Source organism: Dinoponera quadriceps, unplaced genomic scaffold (genome assembly GCF_001313825.1).
Source record: "Dinoponera quadriceps isolate SergipeBrazil2010 unplaced genomic scaffold, ASM131382v1 scaffold179, whole genome shotgun sequence".
NCBI classification, from domain to species: domain Eukaryota; kingdom Metazoa; phylum Arthropoda; class Insecta; order Hymenoptera; family Formicidae; genus Dinoponera; species Dinoponera quadriceps.
The window spans coordinates 745,866-767,573 of NW_014554529.1; the positions used below are offsets into that span (position 1 = coordinate 745,866).

A 21,708-nucleotide genomic window follows, 5' to 3' on the forward strand; every position below is an offset into this window, starting at 1 on the left:
ATTTTTGGCAATGAATATTTGATATACATTTGATATACATTATCAGTAAGTTTATAGCTACTCTTTATTCTGCATTTACTGGACAGTTTTATTGCAAGTCATTCCCGTAAATGAGAAACTCTTGGTAGGCAATGTTATAGTAACAGTGTATTTCTATGTATAGTTTTACAAAAATGTATTTACCTCGTGATCGCCGGTGAGACAGTCAATTTCGACTTCCGTACAAGCGACGCCGTATGTAAAGTAATTAAACGGATTTCCCATGTTAGTCTCAAATGAATACCCGATGTCGGGCGTTTGATAGAAACCAGTGGCGGATAGACTTATTCTCTGGAAGTACGCTGTCTTTATCCAATTTTCCCAAGTGCCATCTGGATCATTGTCCATTATTGCTTGTAGTCGTTTCATAATTTTCTTGCACGCATTCTGCCACATTAATTCAATCATTTAGTTATGTTTATTTACACAGTGAAATACTATTTGTTATTATTACCATAACAGCCATGCCATTAAGATCAGAGCCAGCACTCGCTGCTGTAGCAGATGTATTAGGCACCTTATCGGTAGCCGTTTCAACAATGTGTATTTTGTCCGGGTTTACTTTTAACATTCTGCTAGCAACCTAATAAAACACGGCATTTTATATTTTACGTAAAAATATACAATAAAATATAAATATAAAATAAGAATAAAATATATAAAATATAGTATACAAATATATGATGATTGTTTGATAAGTTTTGAACCTAACAATTAATCGGTATGTTAAATTTTAAATTATTTAAATGTTACAATTGCCCCATGTTACTTTTGACCCTAGTCTCCTCTATATATAATTTTTATACTTTTTATATTTAATATTGGGAGTACAAATTAGTTCGGTCCGTTTTCAAAACTCATACCTGAATCATTTTTGTATGTAGACCTTGCCCCATCTCAACGCCGCCGTGACTAATTAGAACGGAGCCATCAATGTAAATGTGTACAAGTGCACCGCTTTGATTCAAAAACAATGCAGTAAATGCTATACCAAACTTCGTAGGTACGATTGCAATACCTCTTTTTTTAAATACATTTTCCCTGCAAGATAAATCGTTGATTTCATTATTAATATAGATTACTACAAAGAAAGTAGCTATAATATACTCACTTATTATAACGTTGAATCTCGACTAATCTTTCATTGTAATGGGATGATTCTAGACATTCTCTCCAACAACGATCCATAGTGCAGTTGAGAAGTTGCTGGTTGTAATGTGTTAGGTCGCCCTCTTTATATAAATTTAACTCGGACAACTATCGGAAAGTAAGATTTTTCTGTTATTTGTGTACTCCTTCATTTACTTGTAGCACATAATTTGGAGATGTGATATATATACATGACAATAGATTTCTTGATATGTGGCAATAATGTAAGAATTTCAGGTAACTCATAACCTTCGTAATTGTAACGCATAAATTGGAGATGTCGAGATGCAATAAATAAGATTAATTTTTTATTATTTTTCAAATATCACAGTAAAAATACATATCACATAAAATATATATCACACAAAATATATATACAAATATAAATATATCATAGCAGAAGCAAATATTATAGTAAAAGAAACGATGGGATGTTTCTTCCATTATGATATTTCATAGTATTAATATAATGTAATTACTTTTACGACATCCATTTGCAAATAATCGGCAATTTGTCGGATGATATTTTCAGCTACAAACATTCCTTGTGGTCCGCCAAAACCTCGAAAAGCTGTATTCGACGGTAAATTTGTTTTACAAATGTATCCGTATACTTCTGATACTGGGATTCTGTATGCATTTTCAAAGTGAAACATGGCACGTTCTAACACCTACGGTTATTCATGATTATCAGTTTCTCGATACACAGAACTGCATATATCCGATTAATGGGGAAGGCGATTTGACAAACTCAGCTGAAGGCAGCACTGATCTTGAGGACATGGCTGACGCAATACTGTACGGTGGAACAATTATTAACACGAGTATTTCTTGTTACGCGAGTAATTTTTGCCTTCGCGGCAAATGCATATAACGAGATGATGGCGCTGCAGAAGCGGTCTTACGGTCCCTAAATTGATGGCTAGCATCATCTATAGGGAAATTCCGGTTTCATACTTCTACACCTGGTAAAGACAACATTCGATTATTGTCCGTGTCACTGCGTGTACAGATCGCGAATGAACATGGAGTGACAAAAAAAACGTTTATGTGTACAGTTTCCTTCATAAACACATGTACGCAGACGCCATGAATAGCCCGACGTGTCCTCAAGTTCATTAATGCTCCTAGTAGTTATAAATAACAGTTGTCTTCCCCATAGAATAAAATTTTTAATTTTTAATGAACGTCGATTCTCTTGATTACACAGTCGTACTTACCGATAATGATAAGTCGTAGGAGTAACCTGCATTATTGTATATATGTACTGTCACCACTTTAATCAAACCATCACTATTAAATCCAACTTTGTATCTGAACAAAAATGGGTGCCGTGTTCCACTTATCATCATGTCTTCGTCTCTGTCTAACATGCAACGAACTGGTTTCTGTAACCTACATTTCATTTTCTTCTTCAAGAATGCAATTAGATCCTATAAACTCAACTAACAGTAAAACATGCCGTAAAAACCCACCAATTAACAGTAACAGTAATATCAGTGTTATATTACTTTTAGTTGGTGTTTGTTGGGACTTCATAGTGTGCAATGCATAAATAAGTAAATAAATAAATAAATAAATAAATAACAAGATGGATAAATAAATAAATAAACAAATAGATAAATAGATAAATATATGAATAAATAACTATTCAGTAGCTATTCGTAGGTATATTTTTGTAGGAATAACAAACATTTTTCTAAATAAAAAGTCAAATAATCTTTAAATTTTTGTGAGAAGTTCTTTACGGAAAGAAATTACAAGAATGCAAAAAAGTTACTGGTATATTATTACAATAGTTCTTCAATAGTATATCAATAATTTTTTCCCATTCTTGTTTTTTTTTTTTGTACAACGTCCTACGTTATACGTTTCAGTCGATATATATTTACATACTTGTATGCAGCGAATGCCACGGGTATCGCAAGTAACATTGGACGAGACTCTTTTCCGCCAAATCCTCCACCTAAACGCTTTACGCGAACGTTAACTCTGTTTATATGTATATTCAAAACATGGGCAATCAATTTTTGTATCTCGGTGGGATGTTGAGTAGAACAAAACACTTCTAATTCATCCCCATCGCGAGGTACAGCGATAGCAGCGTGTGTCTCCAAATAAAAATGTTCTTGGCCGCCCATTCGTACCTCTCCTTCCAAAACATGATCCGCTTCCGCAAAAACTTTCTCCGCATCTCCTTTAATAATGCGTTTTGGATAGCCAGGGAAAAATGATTTGTATTTGATAGCGTCCTATAGAAAAAAATTAATGTGTTTATGTATTTATCATTGTATTTTGATTAACGAACAAAGCTGTCCTTTTTTGTGTCAGTATAGAATTGATAGATATAATACCTCGATAGATATGATGGTGGGTTCTATATTTTCATATTCTATTTCAACCATCCTTGCTGCGGTCTGAGCGGTACTTTGATTGTTAGCGACAATCGCACCAATTACTTGACCATTGCTAGTAACCTGAAGATGTAGGACAGAGAAAATTCGAAGCTTTGCCCATAATGCACAATTCAAAATACATATAATCGCAAAAATATAAGATAAACGTACAATTCCTATTATTACGTTAAAATCGATGAGGTGCTTATTATATCGTCTTTGTCAGTTTAACCCGTCCTACTTTTACATGAACGATTGAAAGAAAAGTTTCAGACACTTTGTATAATTTAAAATAATTCATCGAAATTAAAATCATTGTGAACTGTTTGCAATATAGAATAAGAAAAATAAAAAAAATAATAGCATTTTTTGCTGTTTCTCTGAGAGCATAATTAAATTTTAACTTGAATAAGTTTAGTTTAACTCAACTTTTAAGTTAGTTTATCTAACTTCTAATATAACTAAGTTAATTTTAGGTCATTAAATTTAAACTTAATTAAAAAAAATTAAACAAAATTAAACTTATCCAAATTTGCTATTTTAGATTTTTCTTAATATCTATTTTTATTTAATTTCCATACCTTTTCCGACATAAAGACTTCTTCATCGTGAAACGCAGGGCCTACCCATTTTCTGTCTTCCGCTATATCCTTTGAAGAGAAAAATGATACCACTCCTTTCATGAGTAAGGCCTTGGTAGGGTCGATTTTCAAAATTTTTGCGTGAGCTTTAGTGGAAAGGACCAATGCCAAATATAATTCATCTGTAAATTTTGGCATATCGTCACAGTATAGTGCTTCTCCGGTTGCTTGCTTATATGCACTACTGTGTATAATGGGACGTCCTAATAAATCGTGTGACTGTTGGTCTTTAGACGCCTACATTATTAAAAGTTGTAAAGTACTATAATTTATACCAATTTAAATATTAATTTATAAGCGTATTGAAGCATTTACCACTTGGTAGTATTGTGAGCTCTTTGGTACTTTATAATGGAAGCTGTATGACGCGCTTTCCAGTTCCTTCGGCAAAAATTCCACATCCGAAGTATATTGCGATAACTGTTTACAGATGTGCACGAATCCTTTAAAAAAAAAACTGCGAAACATATGACATATGTTAATCATGTTAATTCACGTTTCATTCCTTCCTGAAATGGCAGTCAATGACGAATTTGATAAGAGGCGTCCTTTAAATTATAATTCTAGATAACAGCATGTATTCAACCTGATCTCATTTTGTATTCACAATAGTCAAAACGTAAAGATAAGAATAGATACAGATACATGTGCATAAAAACATGTATAATTATGTGCCGATACGACTTAAACTTTGCAGAAAGAAGTCAGTATTTTGCTAACGAAGTTTTCAAGTATGATATCACTTCAAAATTGCTTAATATTATACCTGAGAGTAAGAACCCGGCGATATTTAATCATTCCACCCGGTGCGTTATCCGATAATGGCAATTCTTCGAGGAGAGAATTATAAACCTCCTCCAAGATCGACTTATTCCATTTCCTGAAATTGTTGATATAGCAAATATATAGCTAATGACGTGTAAACATCTTTTTACGACGCTTATGATGTTACCTGCCAATTATCTTCTGGCATGTCCGTCTCGCCAGGATAGTAGTGGGCGCCATCCCACCAAATGCGATATGCAGTTCTTGAATTGTGCTTGAATCAGGCACGAAGTACACATTTAATGCCATGTTAACTATAGCGATATCATCGTCTCGTCTTTTCGCTTGTTTGTAAGCGACGAAATATTGGTTCTGTGTGAAAAATATAAAAATAGAAAACATACAAAATCTTTTGTGGCACACACCGTAGAGTTGTTTGTACATTGATATTACCTGCTTTGAGAAAGGAATCTCGATGGACACTAACACTTCTTCGGGCAAGATGATACTCCGTCGATATCCAACGAAGAAAGTATGATCCATTGGTATCGTTCTGTTGCCGTGCTTTAAACTACACAAATTCAATTTGACTCCTGCGGCCATAAAGATCGGATTCAAATCTGATATTGGACTGCCAGTCATTATGTTGCCACCCACCGCCTGTAATTATTTCAAAGAAATTTGTTACTTATGAATGGTTATTGTGCGATATTCTCGTTATACTCACAGCAACATTTCTTATTTGCTTCCCAGCGAACCAGTGCAACATATTTATTATCTCCATGAAAATTCTTGTACTATAATCTATGGGAGAAAATTGTTCTGTATTATCTGTTTGTTATATATATATGGAATATATATGTATATATTCCAAATATTTGTTTATATAAGTTATGTACTTAAACAAGTAAAAAGCAAGATCGAAATTTTAATAAATTAATAGTTTTTAAGATTTATTCACGATTTAAATAATTAATTCATTTCAATCTCTATACTTGAATTTCGAAAGATAATAATTTTCAATATGACATCTCTGATGTCAATAAGACATTATTAAAATGTCATTTAAAGTTACTTTGTAATATGACATTGCAGCAATATTACTATAATATTATAATATTTCGATGTTATTTATAAACATGTAATATATCAATAATATTTCTGTAATATTTTACTGCCATGCGTAATATTTCCTCGATATTGCAATATTACTACGATAACACTGTAATATTATGTACTATATGTTTATATTATTATGTACTATATGATGTTATAGGGATATGCGATATATCGCAATATAATGTTTCTATAATATTTGTATTACATGACAGTGTGACATATTTGTAGTGTGACATAAGTTTTTGAAATATTATTACAATATTTCACAAATTCCACGTGTTATATAACAGTTATATTGTTATGTTGGACATTGTAACATTAATGTTATGTTAATGATACTTAGTGTTTACTAGAATGATTAGCAATTTAGTACATTACCTGGTTTAATTTTAATTTGATGTTTCAATGCTTCTTCGAGTTCAACCAAAGTAATGCTCGCACCCACTTTCAATGCGTCCTGAATTTCGACGATTTCGCGCATTTCTCTGATCTGTATTGGTTGTATGAGCAGCGGGTATACCAAGCGTTTGAATTTTACTTCGACGCCTGTAATACAATAAGCAAAAGTCAACATATATGAAGTATGTAAAATTGTAAAAATATGAAATAAATTTTTTCTCAATTGAATAATTGATTAAGATGAAAACGAATATGATTTAATTCAATTAATTGAAGATTTATTTAACAAATCCAATTATAGATAATTTAATTGATGATTGATTTCAACGAATTCAATTAAAGATCATTTAATTGACGATTGATATAAGCGAGGGGAATCCAAAGTCGTTCGATTAATGATTGAACTTAGCAAATTTCAGGGGGGAATCGCTAAAAAAATTTCTAATATTTTCTTTTATTATTATTATAACATATATATGTGCACATGTAAGTGTTACAAGTCCAAAAACTACATAAAGTGTTACAAGTCCAAAAACTAACTCTAAAAATATTAAAAATTTTTTAAACTAAACTCTATTGTATTTACATTCTGTCAAATAATACCGGGAATTGTTCATTTCTAAAGCCCGTGCAAAAGGTATAAAAACAAATTTTTTGCTGTAAGTTGGTACCAATGTACGAGGGTGAATCAAATATAAACCGGAATTATTTTTATACCCGCAGTGAGGCGAATGGAGAGAGGCCAGGCTTCTGAGCGTTATAGGTGGGGATGCCTGAAGGAGATTCCCCCCTACGTGACCTCTCATTAGCGCTCCGTTAATTAGTATCACAATGTCAGAGCGGGAGGTGCCCTCGTCCGTTGCACGACGAATTATTATTAAATTTCTCACTGCAAAAGGCGTAAAACCGTGGAACACATTGAGAAGGCTTGAAGCACAGTTCGGGAACAATACGCTTAAGAAGGACTCAGGTGTACGAGTGGCACAAACAATTTTTAGAAGGACGAGAAATTGTTGAAAATGAGGGGCACCGACGTCGCCCGAGGACCAGCGTGATAGAGGAGAATATTCGCCTGGTTGGGAGCCTTATCGAGGGTGACCGTCGATTAACGGTCGCTGAAATTGCTTCTGAGGTCGGAATAAGCTTCGACAGTGCTCAGGCAATCATTACTGACGACTTTGGGTTTCGAAAAGTATCCGCCAGATGGGTCCCTCGTCTTCTCACCGAAAATCAGAAACGGCACCGTTTGGAGGTGTGCGAATGGCTATTGACACGTTATCAGGCCGAAGGGGAAGCTTTTTTGCACTGAATTGTGACTTGCGACGAAACTTGGGTACACCACTACACCCCAGAATCCAAAGAAGCCAGTATGGAATGGTGAAAGAAAAGTGAATCAGCACCCGTCCAAGCCAAAACTCGGCTCTCAGCTGGAAAAGTTCTTGCAACTGTATTTTTTGACTTTAAAGGTATTTTGCACGTCGATTTTCTTCACGAACGTCGTACTGTGAACGCCGCATACTACTGCCAACTTTTGGACGAAGCAAAACGCGAATATCGTCGGAAAATACGCGGATTTCCAATCCGAGACGTTATCCTGCCTCACNGGATTTCCAATCCGAGACGTTATCCTGCTTCACGATAATGCCCGGCCCCATACAGCTGCCTTAACTCGTAAAAAAATTGAAGAACTGGTCTGGATTACACTGGAACACTCTCCCTACAGTTCGGACTTATCGCCCTGCGATTATCATTTGTTTGGACCACTGAAAAAAGCACTTGGAGGACAAAGATTTGACAACTATGCTTCTGTCGAATCCTTCGTGAGCGATTGGCTGCTGTCACAGCCGCCTTCATTTTATGATAGCGGAATTAAAAAACTGGTTACCCGTTGGGAAAAATGTGTTTCGAAGTCCGGGGATTATGTAGAAAAATAGTTATGTATGTTAGTTTTGAGGCTATATGAATGTAGTTTCAGTTTAATGTATGGATTTTAACTAATTTTTTTTTACAAAGTGGTAGCGGTTTAAAAAAATAATTTCAAAGATCGATAGGTAAAATAAGCCAATTTTGGCCTAACCGGTGGAATCTTTTTTATGCCTGTTCTTTTATACTTTTTGTTACGCTGAATCATTTTAACTCTAATTTCAAATTAAACTGGTGGGAAAATATTGAATTGCATTCAAAGTAACATAGTTTCGTCGAAATCTGAACAAAAACTCAAAAATACATCACATTTTCTAGTTAACTTGAATTCTCTATCCCACCGATGGATCATGTTTTTTGAACATAGGTGTTAACAATACTGTGCAACATCGTCATGTATTTATATTTTCACGTGCAACAATTTTTAAAGTATCTTTAAAATGTATCTATTCAATGGACCAATTAATACTTTTTCTAAGACTTACAGTCATTAAAGAAACCAAAACAAACGCTTTTATTATAGCGTACCTTCTTAAGATGCATTGTCATATAATAAACATTTTGTTAGTATATAAAAGATTATTTGATGCTGTGAAAATTGCGGCAATATTGCGGTGATATTCTGATGCCATAAATATTGCTGCTTCTTTTGCTTAGAAAAACGCAATTTTTCCGAAATTATTGTAATAATAAAAAATCAATATTTTGATTAAAATTGACGTAATAAATAAGTATTTCTGAAAACAAGTATATTTTAGACATATTGTGCTGTTACACACTTATTATCATAAAGCATATAATTAAATTAAATGTTTGCATATTATATTCAGTATTTCTATTTATTTAGATATACAATATGACCTGTATTCTGAACTCTCTTTTGTCGATAAAAGTGCCTTAAATATGACTTCTCATCCAATTAGGTGGGTCTTAAACAATTTTTAGAGGTACTTTTATCGATAAAAAAAGAGTTCAAAATATGGGCCTAAGAATTTGAGATATTTACGATATATCGCAAATTCTTTAATCTTAAGATTACAATATTTTCTACGAGGAAAACATACGAACCAATCTCCGTATTGCCGATAACAATTTTAGCACTCGGATACTGATCCTTGAGAGCGAGCAACGTCTTGAGAGTTGTAGGTCTGTGCCAAGTGACGTCTGTCCCTTTTATTATCAAATATTGTTCATCCAGTTTGGATTCGATCTACATAATGAAAGTTATTCTTGATTAACAGCTCGCACTATTTTATAACATGTTAGTATAATTTTCTGTTGGTAACAACTTGCTTTCAATTTCGGCGGAAATATTGGTTCCTGACTGGGATTATACGGACAGAATTCCTTAGAACTGAAAAGTTCCGACGTGAAAGCCTTTTTCTTGCAGCAAGCGTCGCCCATCGAGCAGACTCTTTTATCGTTTATCTCCTTCTCTCGCACGTTAGCCATTAATTGCGACTGTTCCCATTCCTCTGTGAAAGTCTTAAATCCCTCTATAATCGGTCTGTATCCTGTACATCTGCATAAATTACCTAAAAATTATATATGTCTACGAATGTGCAAAATAAATCTTTACATGTAACTATTCAAGTCGATTATATAAAGCGATATTGATAAGGAAGCAAGGTTGGAAATTAATGTGCTACTTGTAGGATCATGATGAGACGAAAGGGACAAATCGAACTATCCGCCGCATGCATCAGCCAGGTCACGAGCTTCGACAAACCCGTGCTTAGATGTTAAAAAGGGCGCTGATAGGGACTTAAATACAAATTTTTCTCATTTGTTGTAATATTTCTTTAGTAACACATATTGGTTTCACAAACGATTTATAAACATTTAATATTTGTAATATTTCACCACCATTTGTATATTGAAAACGTTTTATATGATACGTGTAAATTGTACTTATATTGAGAAAAGTATATTTAAGATATTGTAAACGCTTATATATTAACATTTGTTACCGTGAAGGAAAAATTTATCAAAAATAAATCATTATTAAATAAATCATTTTATTTTTATTTAAAACATTTTATTATTATTTAATTATTTAATAATTTAATTTTATTATTACTGAAATTTAATAAATCATTATTAAATCTATAAAAAATGTTTCATCATTCTATTTTATTTACTAGGTCCATAAATAAGTTCTGATCGGATTGATAAGAGGACGAAAGAGAGTGTATCGAATCAAGAATTTAAATAGCTTAGGTGGTAGTGCAGTTGGCTGGCGAGTGAAGTCCACAGTTCGATTTCCGGCCCAAACACTACGATCCCGGTATAATTTTCTGTCAAATTTTTTAACCAGTGGAAATAAGCGGATTTGATGTTTCCAAAGTTCTCAAAGCATTTCAGAATTGTGGGAATTTGAATTCAATGTTAGTGACGTCGAAATATCAAGACAAGTTTTTTACGTATGTTTTCTTTAATTTAAATAACAGATCTTGCTCAGTATTTGGCGTCAATTAACATTAGATTTTGTTATCAAGCTTCTTCTCGGTATTTGGCGCTAATTTGATATCAGATTTCGTCACCAAGTTTTGCTTGTCATTTGACATCAATTTGCTGTCGGAATTTTGTAACCAAGTCTTGATTTATTTGGCGCCAATTTGGCGTCAAGTTATCTACGCAAGCTTTGTTAGCAAAACATGAGCTTATTGCAGAAACAGATGGCACCGGATTTATCGACAAATTGTGAGTGAATTTAATGACAATTTGACAATTTGTTATCAAATTGGATGAATGGAATGAAATCACGAATACATTTCACGATTCAGAGTAAAGAATATGAATGAAAAATCACTCAAATTCGAGTGATTTGTTGGTTACTCTGCTCTTAGAGGGAAATTACATTAAAAAGTATTTAGAGAGTAAGCGACTTTCGTTACTCTTTTGTACGCGTTACCTTGAAATGCGATTTCCAAATTCGTCATATTCGGCTTTGGTATGCTGCGTAACAGAGCATACATGGACATAACTATACCAGGTGTACAAAATCCACATTGCGATCCATGTGCTTTGACAATACGTTCCTGCACTGGGTGCAGCCTCGTTCGTGTGCTACCGATGCCTTCCACAGTAGTCACAGCCAAACCGTGCACAGCGCATATCGGTGTTAAGCATGCGTTAACAGCTAAATGACTGTCTCGAGAGATTTATATAATGACATTAAGGAATTAAATACATTCAATGATAAATATAATGATGAAAGTAGTGCGTCCGCTTTTCGGTGATTGAGTTACAGATTAAGGATACATAATTTTGTTGGCGACACGATCGAATCTTGAGATCATTACTGTGCATGCTCCGCAGCCTCCTTCTGCACAACCGAGTTTTGTGCCAGTTAATTGAACTAAATAATTATAATCAAAGATAAATACATTAATGCAATTGACTCATTTTATCATTTCCTCACTTTTTTAGGAAGAAGTATAAATTTATAAATTTGATAAAGGATACGCTTGTTGCGGAGATACCACAGGAGTGTCCATTGCGGATCTATATCTTTATCTGATACCTGTGGATTAAGACACAAATTATTATATAATTATCATATTTGACATTTAGATACTTGAAAGATGATGAAAGATGTGACGGACTTGCAGCAGCGATAACTTTTGCAAAAAGAAGTATATTGTATGATCTAGAAAAGAAAATTATGAGCATAAGAACTACAATTGTTACAAGTGGCATGGCAGAAATATGTAATGATAACATTAAGAAATACCAGCAAGATTTGAGAATAATATTTCCTATAAAAATAATTGAAGATTTTATAATTTTTGAGGAAGCATTTACAACATCGGATGATATGAAGAAAGCTTTGGTAATTATATTAAAATAACATCACTTTATACAAACGAAACAATTATTTGTTATTTATTTACAGTTTGTTTATTTGAAATATGTATTGTAACAGAGCAGCATAATTGTAATACTGCGATACTTTTGCTACGTAAGATATATATTAAAGGTTCTAAAATGAATGTTCTTCGAACGTTCCTCGAACGTTTACGTGCTGCTTGGGAATGTACCTAATTGTCACGTAGAGTTTTGACGCCATCTGTCAAACAGTTTGTTTACAGCTGTTAGTTTTGTTAGTCGATCTCAAGTGTACTCTCCGATTTAAAAAATGGATAAATATATCGAACAAAGAGTCTGCCTCAAATTTTGTGTTGCCAATGAAATTTCTTGTGCAGAGTCGTTGAAAATCTTGGAGAAGGCCTACGGTAAGTCAGCTTTGTTGAAAACACGAGCATACGAGTGGTACAAAGCATTCAAAGAATGTCGAGAAAATCAAAGTCATGTTGACTGTTTTCTTTGACTATCATGACGTTTTCCACTCGGAATTCCTTCCGGAGAGGCAAACAATATTATCCGGGCGTTATGAGGCGTTTGAGAAAAAATGTTCGCCGGAAAAAGCCAGATTTGTGGAGGAACAATTTTTGGATTTTTCACCACGATAATGTGCCGCCCCACACACATCGACCCTTATACGCGAATTTTTGATCAAAAACTCAACGAATATCATCGACCAAGCACCGTATTCGCCAGATATGGGTCCGTGTGACTTTTTCCTGTTCCCCAAACTCAAATTATCACTTCGTGGAAGACGTTTTGAGTCCATTGAAGCCATATAAGTGTATCGCATTAAATGGGGCGTATTTTGAAGACGACAAAATAAATTTGGATGATTAATCCAATATTTTGTGTCTTATTGAACTTGAATTCCAGGTATTTATTTGACAGAATGTATGCATATACAGAACTATTTACTTTTCATTTGGATCAATGTATTGCATATTCGCAATAAATGAACTTTATAAATGTTCTAAGAGCGTTTTTCTATTATGAATATACGAATCTCTGCCTACAATATTCTATGTATATTCACATGAAATATCTTATTCTCGCGGGAATATTCGGGAATTAAGAACATCCCTATTTCATGAGAATATTCATAGATTGTTTTGCGCTATCTCGCACTCTATTTTACCTCCTTCCCATTAACGTAGAATACGAGAGTGTCTGACACCGGCGCTTCCCGCAGCTCGTCGTCGATCGTCGTCGGCACAGCAGTCTCAAATCCATTGCATGTTGCATACCCATTGCATATGGAAGTCGTTCGATTGATTAACAATTGCTCCATCTTCGGATTAATGTGCTCCTGCAAACTTTAAATTAACCCGTTGTAAATATACTCGTGCGACAGCAACTGGCAATAAATGCGCTGTTTTGTGTGCACTTACCGCGGTGCACTCGATTAAAACATTCTCTACTTCACGGAACAAACATTCGCGAATAGAAACAGAACGATCCACGATAAATCTATCTATCTCGTTGAGGGCGCGATACACGATTGGAGCGTAATCTTTACGCTACGCAACTTGTATAATGGTGTGTTATCGCCATGGCAATAAAAATCCTCCTCTGGATCAAGCGCAAGCGATGTAATCAACAGTATTATATTTCACAGATAATTACGTACGTCGACTTGCGTTTATCTCCGTGATAATTATTTTTCTTCCACTTTTCTTCGGCTCGCTTGTTTTCTACACCGAGCATTACGCATCAACCCATTCTACAGTAACTGTAAAGTAAGTGAAATAAAATGTAAGCAATAAGCTAATTGAACAATTGGATTCTTATAGTCCAAAAATAATCGACTATAATTGGTCATCAATTTGTTTACTGCTTATGTTTTACATACTTAAGCATACTTTTACAGCTATTGTAAGATGTGTTTTAATATCCATTGCTTTTCATGTTCGACTATGGTTTCGCTTTGCTACTTATATCGACTTCCGCTGTGCCGAAGCAGATTATGTTGTTTAAGCTAATGACTTCCGAAGAGCCGTAGAATACATATTGTTCAATATTCATGAGAACCTGGGCGAACAAGTGCGGCGATACGATAGCAATGGCAAAATTCTCCGTATGGACGCGAGAAGCTCGAGTAACTTCGTGGCCTAGTTTCGTCAACTCTTCAATTATATGCTCTTTTTTAGTTGTGGGGTGTAACTAGTACGAGTAATGAAACTACTGAGCAATAGTAACTTATCACTTGCCAATTTATTATAACCCAGTAATACTTTTTTGTAAGGGACATTGTCTGTAAAAAAATGAAAACGCTAGAGTTGTTAAATCTTGAATTATTGCGTAAATAAAAACATAGACAGAATTCTTTTCTTAAAGCAAGATTTTTCATTTTCTTCTGAGTAAAAACACATTATCATTACTTACATTTCAAATTATCTATTTTTAAATAAAATTATTGTTTTTCTAATACAAAAAGTTTTCCAAATTTACCTTTTATATACTCAAAAATATTTGTACTAAACTAAGTAGCAAGAAATAAGGCTTATATTAATAGTTATTACTTAAAACTTGTCTTAAGTGAAATACTAAAGTCCGTAGGCTCCTGGATACTCGTTATGGCTATCCTTTTTTTATGGCGTAGAAGCGAGGAAAATCATGCCAATTTATGTGACGATATATATGGAAATAAAAGAATATATGCATAAAATAACACTCGTGATCGATTTAGCACACTTATAAAAATGTCCGGACGCTTTTCTTTAACCTGAACGATTAATAAATAGCCGTAAAATTAACGTAATAGAAATCATAAGAAAGGTAGGTTGAAAACGTAAGTTGCACGTTGCACTAATTTACGGCTATTTATTAATTATTCAGGTTAAAGAAAAGCGTCAGGACATTTTTATAAGTGTGCAAAATTGATTAGTTATTTTATACATATACTCTTTTATTTCCATATATATCGTCACATAAATTAGCAAGATTTTTCTCGCTTGTGACATCATCTAAGGACAGCCATAGTGAGCATCTTAATAATCGAATCTTATATTCAAGATCGTCTCAGTCCATCTTAACATGTTTTGTAACAAATGAAATGAGTCGTACAGCATTTGAAAATAAACTCAAGACGGTTTTTGATAAAAGATCCGATTGTTCATACAGACTTAAGATTTGAATTCAGATTTATCTGAAATTTTCAGAAAAATTTCAACTGCATCACAATTACGAATAGAATGTCATGTGCATTGTAGATTTTAACTGAAAAATTTAGATGTAACTTTAAATTCCATTGAATTATATAACAAACTGGAATAAGCACTGCTTTTGTTTCTGCCAAATGACTTCGTGAGAGACAGTATCTAAATAGTATCCCCGTCTTTATTTGTTTGTGTTCGTCTTTGTCTTATCTTAGCCTACATAGTCTAGATAGTATATTTGTAAAACAGAGAGCGAGATTCTACTTAGATACGGCCTTTACCTCATAGGCCTACTTAGGCCACGGTCCCTATCGCGCCAGTATTTCTTCTAGTATGTTATATAGTTCAATGCTAAATTCAGATCTGAGTATCTCATGTGAGGGAAATTTCAACCAATGACTATTAACTCTCTAACGGTTGGGATCGGATGCGATCCCATGGTTTGTTTATTTTACAGCGTGTATGCGCTGTTTCTCTTCTTAAGAGAGTCCTGGAGTCGTTTTGTTTTACTGTAAATTTGTTAATATTATACTCGTTACTGGTTATACAAAATTAAAAACCCTTTTGCATAATTACAATACACATATAATGTAGGCGAGGACAGTTGACTATTCGAAAAACGAAAAAAAATTAACCAATTATAAAATGTTAATTATTTAACAATAACTTATAATAATAACTTAATAAATGTTAATAATTTAATAACAAATTATAAAATGTTAATTAATTATAAAATGTTTCATGTTATTATTTACTTATTTTATCTCTTTTGTACATTGGTTGCATGAGAAAAATGAACAAAATAGAGCATAGAATCGGATCCAATTCTACTTTCTTGAATATCTTGAAAATTCATCTTACCCTTAAGTTAATACGAGCCTGAGTGTGCCAAGAAAAAGTTAATGGGAGGTTTATATTTATCATTTAACTAAAGAACATACTGAAATGAGCACTGGTGTGGTGGGGGTCATGGCTTGTTAGAGAGATTGTGCGACAAAGGCCATGTTTATGTAGTTTCGCTCTTTGTCTTACTAACATACTATATAGTCTATATAAGCTAAGATAAGATAAAGATAGATACAAACAGACAAAGACGGAAATACTACTTAGATACTTTTTCTCTCGGCATGAAGTCATCTGCCAGAAACAAAAACAGTGTTCATTCTAGTATATTCTTTAGTTCAATGATATTTATCTTACAGAAAATATCTACTCTACTCGGTGGCGTAACTTTCCAAAATTGTATCAATATTATATGTGAAAAAGAATCGTGTGCAATAGTATAGTATTCGCAATGAGATATTTACGATTTTCGATACATCAAACTTCCCTCACTTCTGTCTCATTCAAAAATAATATGATGTCCAAGTATAAAGTGTACGTGAAGTGAAATAACGATTCTGATAAAATATGATATCTTATCACGTTTATTTATATCTAATATGTTTGCGCCCGAAATGACTTTAAGATTTTAATTGTACAACGCGGAACACACACGATAGAGAAGATATTACGCTCACACAATCTTGTATCGTACTTTTCTCAGCGAGAAATTCGTCGGTATGTAAAAATACCGTATTAAAAAAAATCAACATACGATAAGGAAATTCTTCCTACTAAAAAAAAATACTTCTAAGAAAACATTTCGATTAGAATGTTGTTAAAAGAACATATTCTCATTATCAGGTACGCATTTGTCTAAAGTATTCGTCTAACGTGGAATGTAAATTGGAATATTAGGAATGTAGTAATTCTTATGTAACTGGTTACACATAACGACGTATATACAGTCGTCCAAGGAAGCATTGAATAACAAAATCGCTCGAGTAGCGAAAAAAAGTACAAATGAGCCGAGACACAAAGAACGCTTATCGTCTATATTATCGAGATCATTTCTTGCTAATAACGAGCACAGACACAACGAAAAAAAATTCGAGAAATTGTACGAACTGCGTTTGATAATGCTCAATTGCAACATCGAGCGTTACAATAGGATGAGAAACGTGGGTGGTCAACGTCTTAATCGTTTCGACACGATTATACATGCTTAATTAATTACATGACGCGATGCCGGCATACGTGGCGATGATATGCGTACATCGCATACAAATTGCGCTGTATCGTTCCACGGTTCGTGTAAAAAATAGCATACGCACCGTTACGTTCTCTGCCTCCCGCACACAATACGACTGTCCGGAGTGATTGCTCGACGTCACTGCGACTGTTGCGCGCCGTAAACTAGCGAAGTGGATCCAGTAATAAGGATGCCACGCGGGTCATCGAGTCGGCAGATATATTATATCCACTGACTGACGCGTGCGCGGCGAAATTGATAAATCTATGAGCTCTTATGGAAAAAACAAGTCGTTTATCAATCGTCTTCAAGGCGCGTTTCTTTTATTCTCTTTTACTTTTTTTTAACTCAACTTGTTCGCGTTAAAAATAAACAAGACTTCTTCCGATGATGCAACTGGGCCTAGTAAGGCCTGGGCCTATCCTCTCTCACCTGCATGTGGTACGCACGCAGATTATACACATGCACACAGGACCTACACAGTTTAAATGCTAGCTCCGAAGGGCAAATTTTTGAAGAGAGGTTTCCATGGCATGAATACTCTTGGTGGTTTGCCAGACCACCGGAGAGGAGCTACGAGCGTATGGAAATTTTCTTGCTCTGCCGGAAGTCGAACGTGGGACCTCCAATATAGCAGACAGGTGCGCCGTCTACTATGCCACGCTCAGCAAACAAGACTATCCTATCGAATTCTTGTATTTCCGAGACGAATTTCGGAATATCAGGATGTCTCGTCATTGGTACAATTAGATAACAATTCGAAGACTTGTGCGAAATAGAGAGGTCTTGAAGGTTAGTGTAAAGTCAGCCGTGGGTTTTGCAATGGTTTTATTACAAAATCATCACGCGACTGCGCTGGAGCGCATGACGTTCCAAAACAATAGCCAAATCGGCAACATCACGGCAACGGTGACGTTGAAAAACCAATTGTTGTATATCATGGAGTCTACGATACTGAACACGAGCGCCTGCTTGTTGGCACGATAGCCTCTGAGTAACAACGGAACAATCGGATCAGTAAAGTTAAAATACGTGTAACCTAGCACGACGATTGCCGACGCGACGAACGGATGTAGCACAATCCACGTGACGTACAGGCAGTTACGTAATCTGCAAAACAGCGAGATTGTTGATGGTGAATTCATTGACATTATCATCGCGATCATTCACTCATTGACTGACATGAATCGCAACCATTAATTAGATACAGATGTGACGTGGCAAGCATTTATACGACAGTCAGCTAAATAGATGGGTTCCAAGCGACCTTTCAACTTACCTGGACTTGGTGAACTCGTGACAAGGTGTTATCAGCAAGACAACTGGTACATAGACAACAGCTATCAGCAAAGCTAGTGAGAAGTTGTGCATTGCTATACACATCAACGCAGTAGCGAGCTCAATTGACGCAATAACGCATACGAGGGATATATTTTCATATCTAACCGACCTGGAAATTACACTTGTATAAAGCGACACGTTGAATAAAAAAAATCTCTTCTTGATTCCTTTTTGTTATTCTCACCTCCTCAAATACAGCCGCAACAGCAACATGAGCGTTGTGATGAGGGCGAAACTAATATACAGCGAATCTTCGGTATGCAGGTTCAGCACTTGCGAACCAATTAATGTGAAGAAACAAGGGGAAGCCATTACTAACACTCCGAATATGTGCGCCCACAATACCTCGGATGCGACACTTCCGATGTCGAATTCTTCAATCTGCGCTCGGAAAAGGAAACTTTACAAATAGATACACATGTCAGTTAACCAGAGAACTGCTCAATACCTTGTTTGTCGAGCTTTCCTCATCTTTTTTCGTCTCGTCGGAACTACTCGAAATCTGCAATCTTTGCCAAATGGAAAATGCTTTTATGAACACACTGGCGATTATTAGCACTAAAGGCCGCATATATAATCCTACGAGATAATTTTAATTTAGTCATTTACGAAAATAATTACATACTTATATATTAAAAGAAATTAACTTTTAAAAATAATAAAAATATCCAGAATTTCATTTGTTCTTTCTTCTTACCGATCGAAATATATCGATCAGTGGATGGCAATAGATAGAAGAAATATGACTGATGAAAACGTTCCAACAGATTATTAAGCGATCGCACTATACTTTCTACTACTCGCCCTACTTGATAAAAATTTGCTTCAGATCCTTGTCCAAATTTCTCGAAACCTTCTAATGTAATGGCTTCTATACCAAATCTATAGATATAAATTGTAATTATAATTAAATATGAAAACTAATACTATAAAAGAAACAGAATGAAAAAGATAGTCAAATATCAACCACTTCTTTTTAAGATTTACTTATTTTTTATTTAGAGATATTTCATTCTCTTATCATATTCTTGTCTCAATAATAGATTAATTGTCATACCTGTGAAAGAGCCCATGATTACCGGTTGGGATTCCAGTGGCTTGTGTTGCTATCATACTTACTAATGTATTAAAGTAGTACCACCAACTTTTGAATTTATCCCTGTAATTGATGTCAAATCGATGTTGGAACGACTGTCGAATTCCCTCTTTGGCTATCATATTTTGTGCTAAATTAAAGAGATCCAAATTAGGCAGTTGTCCATTGAGTCCTTCTATCTAATAATAGAAACAGTAATGTTATAGACACGTCACTTTAAAATATATAGCAGCATTGACTAGACATTTACCTTAACATCAATTGATGTAATTTTCATCGCATGGAATTCCAAGTTGATAGCAGCTTGAATAGATCCAGCTCTGCCTGACAAATCTCCTGCCATCAATATTCCTTCTTGACCACTAGTAACATCATGATATGCATCTAACCATGCCTGCATACCTAATTGCTCATGTTCTGTTACAAGAAATATTATATCCTTCGCCCAATATTTTTGTTCTGTAAATAGATGATTAAAGCAATTAAAATATAATATGCCATTTATTAATTGTTCAACAACAATATAATATTGAAGAAAAACTTACTTCTACAGAACTTTGCAAATGCTAGTAATAATGCTATCGAAGGTGCTGTATCCAGATAAATACTATTAATAGGTCTATATGGAACACTGACTACTATAGCTTCTGTACTGGATGCTCGTGGAGCTCTAACAATTCCATAAATATTTTGTCCTGTAAACTGTAAATGACATTTGTGTATATACAAACAAGAAATTATATCACATTTTAATGCATCATTTAAAATTACAATTGTTGAATCTATACCTTTTGCTCTTGGAATGGATAAATCAAGGAAAAATTATGCATAAATACATCTAAATGGAGCTGACTGAATTTTGCCAAGAGCCATGCATAAGGCATACTATCTGGATATCTCTTCATTTCGTGAATCAGTTCATGGTAGTATTGCTTGGATGTATGTTCCATATTACTCTCCTTTGTGACCAAGCCAGGCAGCAAGGCATTTTCTGAAAAGTAAGTATCTGGAAAGAAAATAAACGATTTGTGTGTGAAAAACTACACAATTGAAACTTAAACTACACAATTGAATTTCATAAAAAAATTATTTTTCGTCTTGCAGATACGTACTGTCGTTGAACGCCGGTAATGCTAAAAGCATCAACCATATCACTCCTCCCACGTATAACGTGAAGCACAACAGCTTTTCCCATTTTAATAACAACTTTATGATTTTGCCGGTTCCAGCTCTGGGATCTGTCAGTAAACCCATCTGGTTAGTTTCGCAAAACGTAACGTAATCGAAACTATTGCGGAGTTAGACGCGATAAATTCGCTTGTTACAATAATGTAAAGATATAACCTCTCAAAGACACAATCTCATAATTTCATACCGCGATTTAGACAAATACAGTTACATAAAAAGTCAAGTGTTCCAAGGAACTCCGCTGATCCATGCTCAATTTTACACAAATTTAATTATTATTTAATCCGACTTCTTTGCGCTTTAATTTACAGAAAAAATACATCGTTACGCAATAAGGACAGAATTATTTGGTCTGTTCTTTATAGTTGCACTGCTGAACTGGTGCAATAAGTTGAAATGAAACAAGTATATGTTTTCTCGCTTCAACTTATCGCACAGTAAAACGGTGTAGCTATAAAGAACAGATCAATCGACGCAACCGCAGTTGCTGCACTGGACCTGAGTTTAGGAGCGGGAAACTTTTCGAATACAAATTGAACGTTGGAGAAGATTT

At 34.5% G+C, this 21,708-nt stretch overlaps 2 protein-coding genes across 9 annotated transcripts in view; both read right to left on the minus strand.

The window, feature by feature from the left end:
* Positions 1–18,250, minus strand: part of LOC106751775 (xanthine dehydrogenase) — a 20,013-nt gene extending 1,763 nt beyond the window's left edge. Inside the window, exons 1-23 of one of the 6 annotated variants that reach the window (XM_014632881.1) lie at positions 17,613–18,250; positions 13,929–14,030; positions 13,437–13,614; positions 11,900–11,957; positions 11,696–11,792; positions 11,346–11,581; positions 9,725–9,966; positions 9,500–9,641; positions 6,488–6,655; positions 5,718–5,794; positions 5,444–5,650; positions 5,178–5,362; positions 4,992–5,105; positions 4,541–4,682; positions 4,166–4,462; positions 3,543–3,665; positions 3,085–3,440; positions 2,409–2,583; positions 1,668–1,859; positions 1,151–1,296; positions 903–1,080; positions 494–622; positions 184–426 (exon numbers count right to left, since the gene is read on the minus strand). In XM_014632881.1, the coding sequence (XP_014488367.1) occupies positions 184–426; positions 494–622; positions 903–1,080; positions 1,151–1,296; positions 1,668–1,859; positions 2,409–2,583; positions 3,085–3,440; positions 3,543–3,665; positions 4,166–4,462; positions 4,541–4,682; positions 4,992–5,105; positions 5,178–5,362; positions 5,444–5,650; positions 5,718–5,794; positions 6,488–6,655; positions 9,500–9,641; positions 9,725–9,966; positions 11,346–11,581; positions 11,696–11,792; positions 11,900–11,957; positions 13,437–13,614; positions 13,929–14,005 (3,762 nt within the window). In that variant the 5' untranslated portion in view covers positions 14,006–14,030; positions 17,613–18,250. Of the gene's footprint in view, positions 1–183; positions 427–493; positions 623–902; positions 1,081–1,150; positions 1,297–1,667; positions 1,860–2,408; positions 2,584–3,084; positions 3,441–3,542; positions 3,666–4,165; positions 4,463–4,540; positions 4,683–4,991; positions 5,106–5,177; positions 5,363–5,443; positions 5,651–5,717; positions 5,795–6,487; positions 6,656–9,499; positions 9,642–9,724; positions 9,967–11,345; positions 11,582–11,695; positions 11,793–11,899; positions 11,958–13,436; positions 13,615–13,689; positions 13,906–13,928; positions 14,031–14,150; positions 14,455–17,612 lie in introns of those variants that run through there. The other 5 variants (XM_014632882.1, XM_014632885.1, XM_014632883.1 and 2 more) reach the window with 5 other exon arrangements.
* Positions 18,251–18,341: 91 nt separating this feature from the next.
* LOC106751776 (glycosylphosphatidylinositol anchor attachment 1 protein) lies at positions 18,342–21,543 on the minus strand. 3 transcript variants are annotated; one of them, XM_014632888.1, is made up of 11 exons: positions 21,343–21,543; positions 21,080–21,205; positions 20,756–20,973; positions 20,513–20,669; positions 20,218–20,426; positions 19,929–20,146; positions 19,569–19,753; positions 19,320–19,450; positions 19,056–19,252; positions 18,810–18,980; positions 18,342–18,640 (listed from the first exon to the last, which is right to left on the minus strand). In XM_014632888.1, exons 2-11 carry the CDS (start codon positions 21,108–21,110, stop codon positions 18,373–18,375), a joined length of 1,785 nt encoding a protein of 594 aa, XP_014488374.1. In that variant the 5' UTR covers positions 21,111–21,205; positions 21,343–21,543; the 3' UTR covers positions 18,342–18,372. The 3 variants fall into 3 exon arrangements, with proteins under 3 accessions (XP_014488374.1, XP_014488375.1, XP_014488373.1); XM_014632889.1 differs by having other exon boundaries at positions 21,312–21,543; XM_014632887.1 differs by having other exon boundaries at positions 21,080–21,543.
* Between the last annotated feature and the right edge of the window lie 165 nt (positions 21,544–21,708).

Excerpts from the sequence above, each read along its gene's own strand:
- LOC106751776 (XM_014632887.1), bottom strand. The coding sequence starts at position 21,221 with ATGGGTTTACTGACAGATCCCAGAGCTGGAACCGGCAAAATCATAAAG. Across the intron at positions 20,670-20,755 it reads ATCCATTCCAAGAGCAAAAG|TTTACAGGACAAAATATTTA; the intron begins GTATAGATTCAA and ends TGTCATTTACAG. Across the intron at positions 19,451-19,568 it reads TGATCGATATATTTCGATCG|GATTATATATGCGGCCTTTA; the intron begins GTAAGAAGAAAG and ends ATTATCTCGTAG.